This window comes from Somniosus microcephalus, chromosome 24, assembly GCF_052327205.1.
Source record: "Somniosus microcephalus isolate GS21.2 chromosome 24, FLI_Smic_1.0, whole genome shotgun sequence".
Lineage (NCBI taxonomy): Eukaryota > Metazoa > Chordata > Chondrichthyes > Squaliformes > Somniosidae > Somniosus > Somniosus microcephalus.
In genome coordinates, this window is record NC_141010.1 from 2,553,751 (window position 1) to 2,570,546 (window position 16,796).

General features: G+C 47.8%; 1 protein-coding gene across 1 annotated transcript in view; it reads right to left on the reverse strand.

The window, feature by feature from the left end:
• Nucleotides 1-1,574: 1,574 nt before the first annotated feature.
• LOC147100956 (retinol dehydrogenase 8-like) overlaps nucleotides 1,575-16,796 on the reverse strand; it is a 43,824-nt gene continuing 28,602 nt past the window's right edge. Inside the window, exons 3-7 of the mRNA XM_085966064.1 lie at nucleotides 16,440-16,619; nucleotides 15,085-15,122; nucleotides 10,046-10,104; nucleotides 5,051-5,234; nucleotides 1,575-3,208 (exon numbers count right to left, since the gene is read on the reverse strand). Of these exons, the coding sequence (XP_085822190.1) occupies nucleotides 2,969-3,208; nucleotides 5,051-5,234; nucleotides 10,046-10,104; nucleotides 15,085-15,122; nucleotides 16,440-16,619 (701 nt within the window). The 3' untranslated portion in view covers nucleotides 1,575-2,968. The remainder of the gene's footprint in view (nucleotides 3,209-5,050; nucleotides 5,235-10,045; nucleotides 10,105-15,084; nucleotides 15,123-16,439; nucleotides 16,620-16,796) is intronic.

A 16,796-nucleotide genomic window follows, 5' to 3' on the forward strand; every position in this document is an offset into this window, starting at 1 on the left:
AAAATGGAATATGAGCACAAACTAGCGAAAAATATAAAAACGGATTGTAAAAGCTTCTATAGGTATGTGAAAAGGAAAAGACTGGCGAAGGTAAATGTAGGTCCGTTACAGTCAGAGACGGGAAAATTTATAATGGGGAATGAGGAAATGGCAGAGAAATTAAATAAATACTTTGTTTCTGTCTTCACGGAGGAAGACACAGAAACCTCCCAGAAATACAAGAAAACCAAGGGTGTGACGAGAATGAGGAACTTAAAGAAATTATTATTAGTAATAAAAAAAACAGTACTAGCAAAATTAATGGGACTAAAAGTCGATAAATCCCAAGGACCGGATGACCTACATCCTAGGGTTTTGAAAGAGGTGGCCATTGAGATAGTGGACGCATTGGTTGTCATCTTCCAAAATTCTATAGATTCTGGAACAGTTCTTGCAGATTGGAGGATAGCAAATGTAACCCCGCTATTTAAGAAAGGAGGGAGAGAGAAAACGGGGAACTACAGACCTGTTAGCCTCACATCAGTAGTTGGGAAAATGCTGGAATCTATTATAAAGGATGCAATAACTGGGCACTTAGAAACTAATAGTAAGATTGGGCAGAGTCAACATGGATTTATGAAAGGGAAATCCTGTTTGACAAACCTATTGGAGTTCTTTGAGGATGTAACTAGTGGAGTAGACAAAGGGGAACTGGTAGATGTGGTGTATTTGGATTTTCAGAAGGCCTTCGATAAGGTCCCACACAAGAGGTTGGTGAACAAAATTAGGGCACATGGAATTGGGGGTAATATACTAGCATGGATTGAGAATTGGTTAACAGAGAGAAAACAAAGAGTAGGGATAAACGTGTCTTTTTCAGGATGGCAGGCTGTGACTAGTGGGGTACCACAAGGATCAGTGCTTGGGCCCTAGCTATTCACAATCTATATCAATGATGTGGATGAGGGGACTAAATGTAACATTTCCAAATTTGCTGATGATACAATCTAGGTGGTAGTGTCAGTTGTGAAGAGGATATGAAGAGGCTTCAAGGGGATCTCGACAGGCTCAGTGAGTGGGCGAGAACATGGCAGATGGAATATAATGTGGATAAATGTGCAGTTATCCACTTTGGTAGGAAAAAACAGAAAGGCAGAGTATTTCCTAAATGGTGAAAGATTGGGGAATGCAGATGCTCAAAGGGACCTGGGTGTCCTTGTACATGAGTCACTGAAAGTGTATGTGCAGGTGCAGCAAGCCATTAGGAAGGCAAATGGTATGCTGGCCTTCATTACAAGAGGATTTGAGTACAGGAGTAAAGAAGTCTTACTCCAATTATATAGGGCCTTGGTGAGACCACACCTGGAGCACTGTGTACAATTTTGGTCTCCTTACCTAAGGAAGGATATACTTGCCATAGAGGGAGTGCAACAAAGGTTCACGAGATTGATTCCTGAGATGGCGGGACTGTCGTATGAGAAGAGATTGAGTAAACTAGGCCTGTATTCTCTTGAATTCAGAAGAATGAGAGGGGATCTCATTGAAGCATACAAAATTATTACAGGGCTTGATAGGGTGGATGCTGGGAGAATGTTTCCCTTGGCTGGGGAGTCTAGAACCAGGGGCCACAGCCTCAGGATAAAGGGTAGGCCATTCAGGACTGAGATGAGAAGAAATTTCTTCACACATAGGGTGGTGAACCTTTGGAATTCTCTACCCCAGAGGGCTCTGGAGGCTCAGTCATTGGGTATATTCAAAACAGAAGTCGATAGATTTCTGACTAGTAAGGGCATCAAGGGATATGGCGATAGGGCCGGTGAATGGAGTTGAGGCAGAAGATCAGCCATGATCTCATTGAATGGCGGAGCAGGCTCGAAGGGCCGAATGGCCGACTCCTGCTCCTATTTCTTATGTTGTTATGTTCAAATTGTTGAGTCTGAGTGTCCCAGATATGCTTATTCTAAATCACTGGACACAGACAACAAGAATAACTTAAACAGGTCTTTACTAATCGAAGGTCAGGGCTGAACTGCTTAGCAAATTACTACACAGAGTTTATATACCGGTGTGGTCACCACCGGTACTACAATATACAGTAGCCAAGAGAAAGTAGTCCATCTCTTAAGGTAGTCTCTTAAGGTGGTACAGGTTACATACACCACACAAATGGTTGTGAATCTTTGGAATTCTCTACCCCAGAGGGCTGTGGATGCTGAGTCGTTGAGTATATTCAAGGCTGAGGTCGATAGATTTTTAGATACTAAGGAACCAAGGGATATGGAGATCGGGCGGGAAAGTGGAGTTGTGGTAGAAGATCAGCCACGATCTCATTGAATGGCGGAGCAGGCTCGAGGGGCCATCGACCTGAAACGTTAACTCTGTTTCTCTCTCCACAGATTCTGCCTGACCTGCTGAGTGTTTCCATTTTCTGAAAGTAGTTTTATGGCAGGTTAATGCGATCTCTCTGTCACAGACCCTTCCTCCCTCACCGCCCCCCATCATCAAGATTGGCAGTCGGATTGGGCTGATGACGTTCGTTCTCTGCATTCTCAGTCTGCGAACATCTCAAAGCCACAGGTTCAAAGAGATCCATGTGGTTGTCAGATTTCTGCTCATCGGGGCTGGGATCTGCAGTGTCTCCAGAATTCTGTATTTCTTGGTTTATTCAGCTGCTGTCACTGATAATCGCATTCACTGCAGCAGTAACTCTGTGTCCCTTTGTGCTGTGGGACACTGTCTGTCAGGGGACCCGGGGAGAGTGAGTGCAAGGGGATTTCTTGATATTTCCATTCCTTCCCGGGAATGTGGCGAAATTTGCAGGGGTTCCCTGGGAATGTGTCCCTATTTGCAGGGGCTCTCTGACAGGAAGGAGTGACAAGCTTTAAGCTGTAATTAGTTATCCTAGAGGCGGCAGTGGGTTGGGGTTTGACTGTTTGCTGTGGTCCTGAAGACACGACAGGCGAGCTGACTCCAGGGCTGATTGTGTTCTTTACCAAAGTCCCAGCAGTTTCAGCCCCTGCTGCATCTTCTGAGCTTTCCAGCGTATGAGGCGGACTGCGTTCACACTCGCGTACATCAGCTTACTGTACTGGAATAACAGCTTGTAGAAAACGTCCGTCGCGAGCTCCCCACTGGGGTCCGCCTGCTTCAGCGCCATCATGGGAGTGTACAGAGGATTTGTCTGTTGTCGAAATGGTGGCTTCTCACTGCTGATCACCTTCAGTGTCACCTGTCAAAGGCATTAAGATGCAGATTATTTGGAGTACAGCCCGAGCTCACCCCACCCAGGGGGCACCTGTTGTCCACACACTGGTCCTGCGGTGAGGATGGGGAAGTGCCGGGAGGGTTGGTGCTGTCTGCACTGTGCCCTGGTCCTGTGCCGGGGTATCTTTCTGTGATTGTGACACTTTGGTTTATGTGTTTAAAAATTTCTTAACGAAGGCAATTGCCCTTTAACCAGCCGCTAACTCCGGGCAGCAGCTGCTGAGTGTCAACAGGCGCTAGACTGAGAAGACAAACTGCGGACTTCAATTTACACAAACCACCATCACCAGCCACAGAGTAAGGGCTTTAAATCCCATCGACAAAGCACCTGCTCAGGGTCAGTCAGTACATGCTCTGCTCAATCTGGTAAAGAAAGACTTGCAGTTATATAGCACCTTTCACATCCTCAGGGCGTCCCAAAGCGCTTTGCAGCCAATGAAGTACCTTTGAAGTGTAGTTACTGGTGTAGGAAACGCGACAGCCAATTAGCGCACAGCAAGCTCCCACAAACAGAAATCAAATTATTGACCAGAGAATGTTTTAGTGATATTGGCTGAGGGATAAATATTGGCCAGGACATGGGGGAGAACTCCCCTGCTCTTCTTCGAAATAGTGCCGTGGGATTTTTTTCATCCACCTGAGGGAGCAGACAGGGCCTTGATACCACCCCTCCGACAGTGCAGCGCTCCCTCAGTACTGCCCCTCCGACAGTGCGGCGCTCCCTCAGTACTGCCCCTCCAACAGTGGGGCGCTCCCTCAGTACTGCCCCTCCAACAGTGTGGCGCTCCCTCAGTACTGCCCCTCCGACAGTGCGGCGCTCCCTCAGTACTGCCCCCCCGACAGTGCAGCGCTCCCTCAGTACTGCCCCTCCGACAGTGCGGCGCTCCCTCAGTACTGCCCCTCTGACAGCGCGGTGCTCCCTCAGTACTGCCCCTCCGACAGTGCGGAGCTCCCTCAGTACTGCCTCTCCAACAGTGCGGCGCTCCCTCAGTACTACCCCTCCAACAGTGCAGCACTCCCTCAGTACTGCCCCTCCAACAGTGCGGAGCTCCCTCAGTACTGCCCCTCCGACAGTGCGGTGCTCCCTCAGTACTGCCCCTCCGACAATGCGGAGCTCCCTCAGTACTGCCCCTCCAACAGTGCGGCGCTCCCTCAGTACTACCCCTCCGACAGTGCAGCACTCCCTCAGTACTGCCCCTTCAACAGTGCGGAGCTCCCTCAGTACTGCCCCTCCGACAGTGCAGCACTCCCTCAGTACTGCCCCATCAACAGTGCGGAGCTCCCTCAGTACTGCCCCTCTGACAGTGCGGCACTCCCTCAGTACTGCCCCTCTGACAGTGCGGCGCTCCCTCAGTACTGCCCCTCCGACAGTGCAGCACTCCCTCAGTACTGCCCCTCCGACAGTGCAGCACTCCCTCAGTACTGCTCCTCCGACAGTGCGGCGCTCCCTCAGTACTGCCCCTCCGACAGTGCAGCACTCCCTCAGTACTGCTCCTCCGACAGTGCAGCGCTCCCTCAGTACTGCGCTGAAGTATCAGCCTACATTATGTGCTCAAGTCTCTGGAGTGGTGCTCTGATATTGCCTGAGTGACTGACTGTGTACAGGGTGTTGTAGTGCACCAGTCTAAGTGCAGTGCCGCCCCAGTACAGTGCTCAGTCCCTGACCAGCTTGTGGTGCTGTTAGTGGTGGAGTCTCAGCACTGTGTCGTGTGGTGGAGTCTAAAATGCTGCTGATGAGCCTGTGGGGCCCAGTGGCACCTGGGGCCATTTTACCAAAGTCTGGCACTGCTGATCCTTGCTTCCTCACCTCTGCCACGTCCTCTGGACTCTGTCCTGTGCTCGAGAATACCTTCTTTGTATTTTCTAGGTAAATCTTCAGGAACATGTCGGCAGTGTCTGGGTCTGTGCCGGAGTAATCAGCTTTCGCCGCCTCCTCAAAAACGTTCTCCTCAAACTCTGTCACCACGGGTCCTGGTTCAATCAGAGTGATACTGACAGGAAAATAGAGCCCGAACAGGTTAGTGATATCGCCCGATCAACACCAAACACATCGAACTTACAGCAGAGAAAGAGGACATTCAGCCCAACCAGCCCATGTTGGTGCAAATATTTCCAATTACATTTACCCGCCCTGTTCCCCTATCCCGTCATAAGAACATAACATAAGAAATAGGCGCAGGAGTCGGCCATTCGGCCCCTCGAGCCTGCTCCGCCATTCAATAAGATCATGGCCGACCTTCTACCTCATCTCCACTTTCCATCCCTATCCCCATATCCCTCGATTCCCTTAATATCCAAAAATCTATCAAGCTCTGTCTTGAATATACTCAACGACTGAGCCTCCACAGCTCTCTTGGGAAGAGAATTCCAAAGATTCACCATCCTCTGAGTGAAGAAATTTCTCCTCATCTCAATCCCAAATGGCTGACCCCTTATTCTGAGACTGTGACCCCTGGTTCTAGACTCCCCAGCCCGGGGAAACATCCTCCCTGTATCTACCCTGTCAAGCCCTGTAAGAATGTTGTATATTTCAATGAGATCACCTCTCATTCTTCTAAACTCTAGAGAATATAGGCCTAGTCTACTCAATCTCTCCTCATTGGACAATCCCCCCATCCCAGGAACCAGTCTGGTGAACCTTTGTTGCACTCCCTCTATGGCAAGTATATCCTTCCTTAGGTAAGGAGACCAAAACTGTACACAATACTCCAGGTGTGGTCTCACCAGGGCCCCATATAATTGCAGTAAGACGTCTTTACTCTTATACTCAAATCCTCTTGTAATAAAGGCCAACATACCATTTGCTTTCCTAGTTGCTTGCTGTACCTGCATGTTAACTTTCAGTGATTCATGTACAAGGACACCCAGGTCCCTCTGAACACCAACATTTCCCAATCTCTCACCATCTAAAAAATACTCTGCTTTTCTATTTTTCCTATCAAAGTGGATAACTTCACATTTTTCCACATTATATTCCATTTGCCATGTTCTTGCCCACTCACTTAGCCTGTCTATATCCTTGAAGCCTCTTTGCATCCTCCTCACAACTTACATTCCCACCCAGCTTTGTATCATCAGCAACCTTGGATATATTACATTTGGTCCCCTCATCCAAATCATTGATGTAGATTGTGAATAGCTGAGGCCCAAGCACTGATCCTTGCGATGCCCCACTAGTTACAGCCTGCCAACCTGAAAATGACCCGTTTATTCCTACTCTCTGTTTTCTGTCCGTTAACCAATCCTCAATCCATGCTAGTATATTACCCCCAATCCCATGAGCCTTAATTTTGTTTAATAACCTCTTGTGTGGCACCTTATCGAATGCCTTCTGAAAATCTAAATACATCACATCCACTGGTTCCCCTTATCTATTCTGTTAGTTACAACCTCAAAAAACTCTAACAGATTTGTCAAACACGATTTCCCTTTCATAAATCCGTGTTGACTCTGCCCAATCCTATTATTATTTTCTAAGTGCCCTGTTACCACGTCCTTAATAATAGATTCTAGCATTTTCCCTACTACTGATGTCAGGCTAACTGGTCTGTAGTTCCCCGTTTTCTCTCTCCCTCCTTTCTTAAATAGTGGGGTTACATTTGCTACCTTCCAATCTGCAGAAACCGTTCTAGAATCTGTGGAATTTTGGAAAATGACGACCAATGCATCCATTATCTCGATAGCCACCTCTTTCAAAACCCTAGGATGTAGGCCATCGGATTTATCAGCTTTCAGTCCCATTAATTTCTCCAGCACTATTTTTTTTACTAATACTAATTTCTTTCAGTTCCTCATTCTCGCTAGACCCTTGGTTCTCCACTATTTCTGGGAAGTTTTTTGCGTCTTCTTCCGTGAAGACAGACACAAAGTATTTGTTTAATTTCTCTGCCATTTCCTTCTTCCTCATTATAATTTCTCCTGTCTCAGCCTGCAAGGGACCCACATTTACTTTCACAAATTTTTTCCTTTTTACACACCTATAGAAGTTTTTACAGTCTGTTTTTACATCTCTCACTAGTTTACTCTCATATTCTATTTTCCATTTCTTTATCAATTTCTCAGTCCTCCTTTGCTGAATTCTAAAATCCTCCCAATCCGCAGGCTTACTACTCTTTTTGGCAACATTATAAGCCTCTACCTTTGATCTAATACTATCTTTAACGTCTCTTGTTAGCCACAGTTGGACCACTTTTCCTGTGGGGTTTTTGTGCCTTACAGGAATGTATATTTGTTGTAAATTATGTATTAATTCTTTAAATGCTAGCCTTTTAATGTAGTTTCCCAATCTACCTTAGCCAACTCGCCCCTCATATCTGCGTAGTTTGCTTTGTTTAGATTTAAGACCCTAGTTTCGGATTTAACTAAATCACTTTCAAACGAAGTATAAAATTCTATCATATTATGGTCACTCTTCCCTAAAGGCCCCTTTACTACAAGGTTATTAATTAACCCTTTCTCATTGCACAATACTAGATCTAAAATAACTTGTTCCCTAGTTGGATCCTCAACATACTGATCTAGAAAATTATCTTGCAAACATTCCATGAATTCATCCTCCACACTATTACTGCAAATTTGGTTTGCCCAGTCTGTAAGTAGATTAAAGTCCCCCATGATTACTGTATTATCCTTGTTACATGCGCCTCTAATTTCCTGATTTATACTCTGCCCTACATTACAACTACTGTTTGGGGGCCTATAAACAACTCCCACCAATGTTTTCTGCCCCTTGCTGTTTCTTAGCTCCACCCAAACTGATTCTACTTCTTGATTTTCGGAGCTAAGATCCTTTGGAGGAAGAATTCAGTTGCTTTGCACCCGGGTGCGGTGCCATCAACGCCTCTCACAAAATTCAGCGAGAGGTTAGCGGTGGCAGTAACCATTAGCGCCCCATGGTGCTGCGCCAACGGCGATGATGTCATCACCGTGCGCAGCACCCCGCTTGTGGCCCGGCCGCGATCTTCGGTAGCGCCCTGTGACTTACTGACGGACGCTATGTCCGACGGGGTCAGGGGGGCCTACCTGCAGCCGAGGCGGCGCTATTTAAAGGCGACGTGCCGGGCGGCCATTTTTGTTGCTGGCCACCTGCCAGCACCTGCTCCCTCTGCCGTCCCCGGCCTCCTCTTCAGCCCCCCTGCGGAGTGCCGGCTGCGCTCCGTGAGTGCCGGGCTCTTTTGCCGGCACTCCGATCCCTGGTGGCCCAGCTGGGCCCCAGGTCGCGCTGCGCCAGGCCCCTCTCCTTTAATAAGGTGAGGAAGGCCTGCAGTACCGCGGCACGTAGCGCCACGATATTGACTCGCAGCGCCCCAAGAGGGACACGGGGCGCTTCCAGTAGCGCCGCTCCTCCCTTTTGGGGCGCTACTGATGAATTTCGGCTGCGGGGGCACTAATTTTTTCGGGGCGCACCACACGAGCTCCTCCCACCCCTCTTCATCTCACCCTATCAACATATCCTTCTATTCCTTTCTCCCTCTTGTGTTTATCCAGCTTCCCCTTAAATGTATCTCTGCTATTCGCCTCAACCACTCCCTGTGGGAGCGAGTTCCACATTCTCACCCCTCTCTGGGGAAAGAAGTTTCTTCTGAATTCCCTCTTGGATTTATTAGTGACTCTCTTATATTGATGGCCCCTAGTTCTGGTCTCCCCCACAAGTGGAAACATCTTCTCTACGTCTACCCTATCGAACCCCTTCATCATAATTATAAAGCCCTCTATCAGGTCACCCCTCGGCCTTTTCTATTCGGGAGATGAGCCCCGGCCTGTTCAGCCTTTCCTGATGGTTTTAACTTCCTGTGATGTCTCTGCCATTTGATCATCATCTACAAATTGACAATCCTTTCCTCTCAGGCTCCCAGCTCCGTTTGAATAATTCCCTTTTTACTCTTTGTAAAATACGTCACTGTTCCATTTGATGTTTTAAGATTTTTTTTCCTCACACTCTCAGTTTTTCTTACCCCGCTCTTAACCTCTTTTATTTTCTCATATTCCCCTTTGGCCTCCCGAGACTCCTAATACATTCCTTCTTTGTTTTAATAGGATATAGTTACTCTGTACCATTGCAATCTCTTTTCTAATAACATCCCACTGTTACTCTAAATCCTGAGTGAGAATCTTTGCTTTCTCCTCCCATTCGCTCACCCCTCATTGATCTAAAAGCTGCCCTGGTCTAACCTGCTGTTCCAGTTTTTGGGTTCACCCACATTCAGCTCATCCATTGATCTATTTCATTACCCAGAACCAGAACCAGCAACACCTCTGCCCTTGTAGGCCCAGTAACACCTTGCTCGAGGAAGGAGTCTCGAACACACGGCAGGATTTCCCCTCCCTCGTCTGTCCTTTCTCTGTTCTAGTACGTGGCTGCAGAATTAAAATCTTCCAGTGTAATCATTTTGTGATTCCTGCTCCTCTTTCTAATCTGACTGCAGATTCCCTTTTCCACTTCCTTCCCACAATCTGGAGCTCTGTAACACACCCTGACTAATGGAACAAGCCCGCTTTACCGTTGAGCTCTGTCCATCCTGACTCCGTGCCCTTCCCCTGTCTACATCACTCTCGCCACAGCCTGTATCCCCTCTTTAACTTTAATTGCTATTCCACCGCCTCCCTTATCCTTTCTATCCCAATATGTTTAGTTTCCATTCTTGTCCAGTTTATAGCAGGTTTCTGTTAATGTTAAGTCTTGATCACCCTGTAAAGTATAGCAGAAAGTTCCAGTTCTCCCAGTTTAGTTCCTGCACTCTGAACATGGAAACATTTGCTCCTTTCCCCAGGCTTTGCTCGCTGAGTGAGAGATGAGACTTACTTGATATTAAATTTTAGTGTCTGCACCACGAAACTCTCGCAGAATCCTTCCACTGCAAACTTGGAAGTGTTGTGTATGTACCTTTAAGGGAATAACTGGTCTTAGACTGCAGTACCGGCAGTGACCACCCCTGTATAAAAGGCCCTAGCAGGCTTCTGTAGTTTCAGTTTCAGCTGCCTCTTGTTCAGTAAAGTACCTGTTAAACTGTTCTCCCGAAGTCCGTGTATTATTGAGGCGCGGACTTTACAGTGACGACGAGTAAGTTCGAACTCACCTGCAGTGTGGCATCATCTCACGGGGATCTCGCCTGAAAGGAAGGTCCTGGAAGGTCGTAGTCTGAGCAATGGGCGTCGACCGAGGGCAACCGCCCAAAGAATCCATCGGTGTTTGGAGAATTGCGGGAGAGACTGTGGTTCCAGCGAATTGTGCTGGTAGCAGGTAGCGCGCTGACCCTTCCGGACTGCAGCGGGCTCAAGCTCAATCGAGCGGCTCTACAAATCGGGCCGTGCAGCGTCGCCGGGAAAAGAAAACAAGAGAGAGAGGGTGGATCGCACAGGGCGCGGTCGGTGCTCGAGAACAGGACAGCGGAGAGAAACTAAACGGGGGGGAAGGAAAGCGAGATGCGCCGAAGCTGTGGGTCGCCGCCATTACCCCGTAGAACGCTAGGAGCAGCGTGGCAGTAAGGGGAAGAAGCAAAAGCACGGGAGGCGCCATTTTATCCCATTGGGGAAGAAGCAAAAGCGCGGGAGGTGCCATTTTATTCCATTGGGGAAGAAGCAAAAGCGCGGGAGGCGCCATTTTAAATCGCCCAAGATGCCGAAAAGTGGCAGTATCACTGCTTTCGACAACGAGGTAGAAGACTGGACCACATATGTGGAAAGAATTGAAGTGTACTGCAAGGCAAATGAGGTGGCTGATGGAAAGAGGGCGTCGGTATTATTAAATCTGATGGGTGCGAGTACGTACAGCCTATTGCGGAATTTAATTACCCCAGCTAAACCAATGGAGAAAAGCTTTGAGGAGATTGTTCATATCTTACAGGAACACCTAAGCCCTACACCACTGCTGATAGCAGAAAGATTCAAGTTCCATAAAAGAAACCAGCACAAAGATGAGAGCAATGCTGACTATCTTATGGAACTACGCAAGTTATCGAAGCACTGCCAGTTCGGAGCAGGACTGGCAGACACCTTACGGGATAAGTTTGTCTGCGGGCTCCAGAGTGAAGGAACCCAGAAACGACTACTTTCAAAAAAGGACCTGACGCTAGAACAGGCTTTCAGCGTGGCAGTATCCTACGAAGCAGCAGCACGGGGAGCTGCGGAAATACAACAGAAACCACAAGAATACAGCGCTAACGAAATGGCGTATGGAGCCGAAAAGTGCTATCGCTGCGGCAGAACAACCCATGAGCAGAAGGACTGCTGGTTTAAAGACAAAATATGCAGGCAATGCGGGAAAATGGGACATATAGCAAGAGTCTGCAGGTCGGGAAAGAAGACCAACACGACAAGAACTACTAAGGAACAGTACAGGAAAGTAAAGAAACTGACAGATAGTTCAGAAGATCAGGAGAGTGATAAGGACTCCGGGAGCAGGCGACTAAGTTGTTTAAAGTTACACAACGTGATCGCAAAAGAAGATCACCGAACCATTTGGGTCACCCTCATGATAGCAGGGTCCCCAGTGAAGATGGAATTGGACACAGGATCAGCCCTAACTGTCATAAATCGACGAGACTATGAGCGGCTATTCTCACACATACCCTTAAAGGACACGTCCATTGTATTGAAGACATACACGGGGCAAAAGGTCTACCCCAGAGGAAAAATAAGGGTGCCAGTTGAATATAACGGAAAGGAAACACAGAAACTATACATGTATATACTACGAGATGGAGGACCACCATTATTGGGACGTGAATGGATCCGAAGACTACAATTGGATTGGCATTCCACTCTGGCACTAACGGTGACTGACAAAAAAGATGATGACGTCGCACCTGGACGTCTGTCACAAATTCTATCTGACGCGGAAGAGGTGTTCCAACAAGGACTTGGGACTCTAAAAGGAGCAAAGGCAACCATAAAGATTGAGGATAACGCAACCCCAAAATTTTTCAAGGCCAGACCGGTGCCATATGCGATACGCCCAGCTGTGGAAGCTGAACTGGAGAGTCTAGAGCGTTTGGGGGTGCTGTCTAAGGTGGACTGGAGCGAGTGGGCCGCACCCATCGTTCCTGTAATGAAGAAAGCATTGAGCAGCACGCCTGGGGAGCCAAGGAAGGTTCGCATCTGTGGGGACTTCAAGGTGACTGTGAACCCAGTCCTGCACACAGTACAGTATCCGCTTCCGTGGATAGAAGATATTTTCGCCTCACTATCTGGAGGGAAACGTTTTACAAAGATTGACCTGGCTCAAGCGTATCTACAAATGGAGGTGGAAGAAGCATCTAGGAAATACCTCACGATAAACACTCACAAAGGCCTTTACCAGTACAATCGACTGGTATTTGGGGTAGCATCGGCCCCGGCTATGTGGCAGAGGGCAATGGAACAAGTCCTGCAAGGGATCCCGGGGACCCGGTGTTATTTGGACGACATCCTGGTTACGGGCGAAAATGACAATGAACACCTTGCCAACCTGGAACAGGTGCTCACGAGATTGCAGGAATATGGGCTACGAGCCAACCGTCCCAAATGCGAGTTCTTCAGGAGACAAATCTCGTATTGTGGCCACATGATTGATGAGGAAGGGTTGCATAAGTCGCCGGACAAGATTGAGGCTGTAGTCAAGGCTCCAGCACCAGAAAATGTGTCGCAACTGAGGTCGTTCCTCGGGTTGGTGAACTACTACCATAAGTTCTTGCCGAATTTATCTACAATTCTGCACCCACTGAACGCCCTCCTTCAAACTGGTGTAACATGGAAATGGAGCGATGAGTGTAAGCGTGCCTTTCAGGAATGTAAATGCCAAATCACTTCAAAAGAAGTATTGGCCCACTACAACCCAACACTACCGATTCGGTTGGCATGTGATGCGTCACCTTACGGCATTGGAGCGGTGCTGTCACACAAATTCTGTGACGGTTCAGAGAGGCCAATAGCCTTTGCATCGCGCTCGCTAAACTCAGCCGAGCATAACTACGCCCAGATTGACAGGGAGGCCCTCAGCCTGGTGTGGGGGGCGAAGCAGTTCAATCACTATCTGCATGGGCAGAAATTCACCCTACTGACTGATCATCAACCCCTGGTCTCAATTTTTAACCCAAAGAAGGGCGTTCCGGTGATAACGGCGCAACGGCTGCAAAGATGGTCACTTTTTCTAGGGGCACAACAGTATGACATAGAGTACAAAGGTACGAAACAACATGGAAACGCTGATGGGCTGTCGCGCCTACCGTTGCCTACGGCGGAAGAAGCACCTGCAGTGGACCCTGTTGAGATATTCCATGCGACCATAGTCGAATGTTTGCCTGTTACAAACGCAAGTATTGAGAAGGAAACCCGAAATGACCCGACACTCTCTCGGGTCTATGATTTGACGGTGAAGGGATGGCCAGCATATGGCGACTCACTGTTGCCAGCATTCTCGCCAAGGAGGGAACAGCTGTCAGTGTGCCGGGGAACCTTGATGTGTGGATCCTGAGTGGTAATTCCACCTAAGTTGAGAGATAGAGTACTCAATGAGTTTCACGAGGGTCATCTGGGAGGGGTAAAAATGAAGAGCCTAGCCAGGGCGTTTGTGTGGTGGCCGGGAATCGATAAAGAAATCGAGGATATGACCAAGAGATGCACAGGATGCCAGAAGGTCCAAAACGCTCCACCACAGGCCCCGCTACATCCATGGGAGTGGCCCTCATCTCCATGGCAATGGGTACACATTGATTTCGCTGGTCCATTTATGGACTCAATGTTTCTAATCGCTGTGGACGCCCATTCGAAATGGCCAGAGGTCATTAAAATGTCCTCCGCCACCACGGAGAAAACTATTGCAGTCCTAAGGACCATCTTCACCAGGAATGGGTTGCCAGAACAGATCTGTTCCGACAATGGCCCACAGTTTGTGTCTGAGGATTTCCGGAGGTTCTTGAAGAATAATGGGGTGAAACATTACACATCTGCCCCATATCATCCAGCCACAGATGGATTGGCTGAGAGGTTTGTTCAGACCTTTAAAAAGGCCATAAAGGCAATGTATAATGACGACATACCACTGCAACACAAGGTGGATAACTTCCTGTTTGCTTACCGGAATGCGACACATGCAGTAACCAACCAAACTCCAGCCGTACTGTTTTTCAACCGGAGACTAAGATGCCGCTTGGATTTGCTCAAACGAAACATAAGACGAGATGTTGAGGAAAAGCAGTTCCAGCACATAAATGAGAAGCCAACCAGGAGCTTCAAGATAGGGCAACCAGTCTTGGCCCGCGACTACCGAACAGAAAAATGGCAGCCAGGCACGATATGCACACAGCAGGGACCACTAATGTACACAGTGGACGTTGGAGAGAGCATCGTGAGACGCCATGCTGACCAGATTCTAGAGTCACAGGAACAAGCCAAACCTGTACCACAAGCAGGTGCACCTGGTAATGAGCCCGAAGTACAGATTGCGTCTACCTCAGAAGCAGGGGTATTGGAAGCTGACGAACCAACCAATGACAATGAGCCAGAATTGACTCCACCGCCAGAACAGGATACTCGAGAAAGGCGCTATCCAATCCGGATCAGGAAGCCTCCTCAAAGACTGAACTTATAAATGACTATTTCAGTTGATGTATATATTACTGAGAAAATTATAATTGTAATTAGTTATTATTTAGTTGTTAAATGAATGTTATGTACTGTTTATCTAAAAGGGGAGGAATTGTTGTTTAAGGGAATAACTGGTCTTAGACTGCAGTACCGGCAGTGACCACCCCTGTATAAAAGGCCCTAGCAGGCTTCTGTAGTTTCAGTTTCAAGCTGCCTCTTGTTCAGTAAAGTACCTGTTAAACTGTTCTCCCGAAGTCCGTGTATTATTGAGGTGCGGACTTTACAGGAAGCAGTGTAGACATCATTGAACATGATACCTGGTCAAACACAAACCGCATATACAGACTTTAGTAACTCTGTGATTTCCCGGTTTCAGGTCTAAATCACAAAGAATGTGTAGACCCAAAGTGTGACCAAGAAGATAAAAATATTACCTCACATTGTGACTGCTATCTGCCAATCTTACCAACCCTCTCATCGTGGCATTGGTATTATGGCCTACTCCTGCTCCTATCTTCTATGTTTCTATTATACCCTCAGTGACAGTGGAATCCCAGTGAGTGGTGTCATTCTCACCACAGCCAGCCGAGGATTCTCGAGCTCCACATCCTAAGGTTATGGATCCTGCTCCACAGAACCTTCCAGCACAGGAGACCATTCGGCCCATCATGCCTCTGCTGGCTCTTTGAAAGAGCTCTCCAATTTAGTCCCACTCCCCAGCTTTCTCCCCTTAACCTGCAAATTAGTAAATTAGTCTTCAACAACATGTCCAGCTGCCTTTTGAAAGTTCCTGTGGAATCTGATTCCACCGCCCTGTCAGGTCGTGCGTTCCAGATCACAACAACCCCCTGTGTGAAGAAGTTTCTCCTCGATTCCCCTCTGGTTCTTTTGCCAATTATTTTAAATCTCTGACCTCTGGTCACTGACCCACTCACCAGGGGAAACATTTCTCCCTACTTGCTCTATCAAAACCCCTCATCATTTTCAACACCTCGATTGGGTCTCCCCTTAAACCTCTTCTGCTCTAAGGAGAACAACCCCAGCTTCTCCACTCTCTCCACACAACTTAATACGTTATCTTGTTAAGGCTCTATCACTTGCTCCTACATCTTGTTCTCTTGGTAACTCCTTCCTACCTCTAATTTATTAATAAGTGGTTTTAAAATAAACAAAGGATCTAATGTGCATGTCGGTTTGACACCACAATAACAACTTATGCTTTTAGCGTAGTGGAACGTCTCAAGGCGATTCACAGGAGCGATTATCAAACATAAAATTGACACCGAGCCACATAAGGAGTCATTAGGACAGCTTGGTCAAAGAATTTGGTTTTAAGAAGCTTCTTAAAGGAGGAGAAAGAGGCGGAGAGGTTTAGGGAGGGAATTCCAGAGCTTAGGGCCCAGGCAGCTGAAGGCACGGCCGCCAATGGTGGAGCGATTAAAATCAGGGGATGAGCAAGAGGTCAGAATTGGAGGAGTGCAGTGATCTGGGAGGGTTGTAGGGCTGGAGGAGGTTAGAGATAGGGAGGGGTGAGGCCGTTGAGGGTACACAGACAGACGGTGAACCATTGGTGATGGAGCCACGTGTTGTAAATTTCCCAGAGGAAGGTGGGATCTCACTTGTTCAGTACTCACCCTGCAGACCCATCACACTGCTCATCACCACAATGTGCCCACTCCTCCGCGCCTTCATATCCGGGAGCACGGCTTTGATCATTCGAACAACACCGAAGAAATTTGTCTCAAACACAGCCTTCATCTCCTCGATGCTTTGACACTCAACCGGCCTGATCAGCCCAATCCCTGCATTGTTAACTGAGAACAGGAATGGGTAAGACTCAGAGACAAGGGTCCTAAATTTAAATAAAGGAAACTATGATGGTCTGAGGAGTGAGTTGGGTAGGATTGATTGGAGAATGTCACTCAAAGGGTTGACGGTGGATAGGCAATGGCAAACATTCAAAGACCGAATGGATGAACTACAGAATTTGT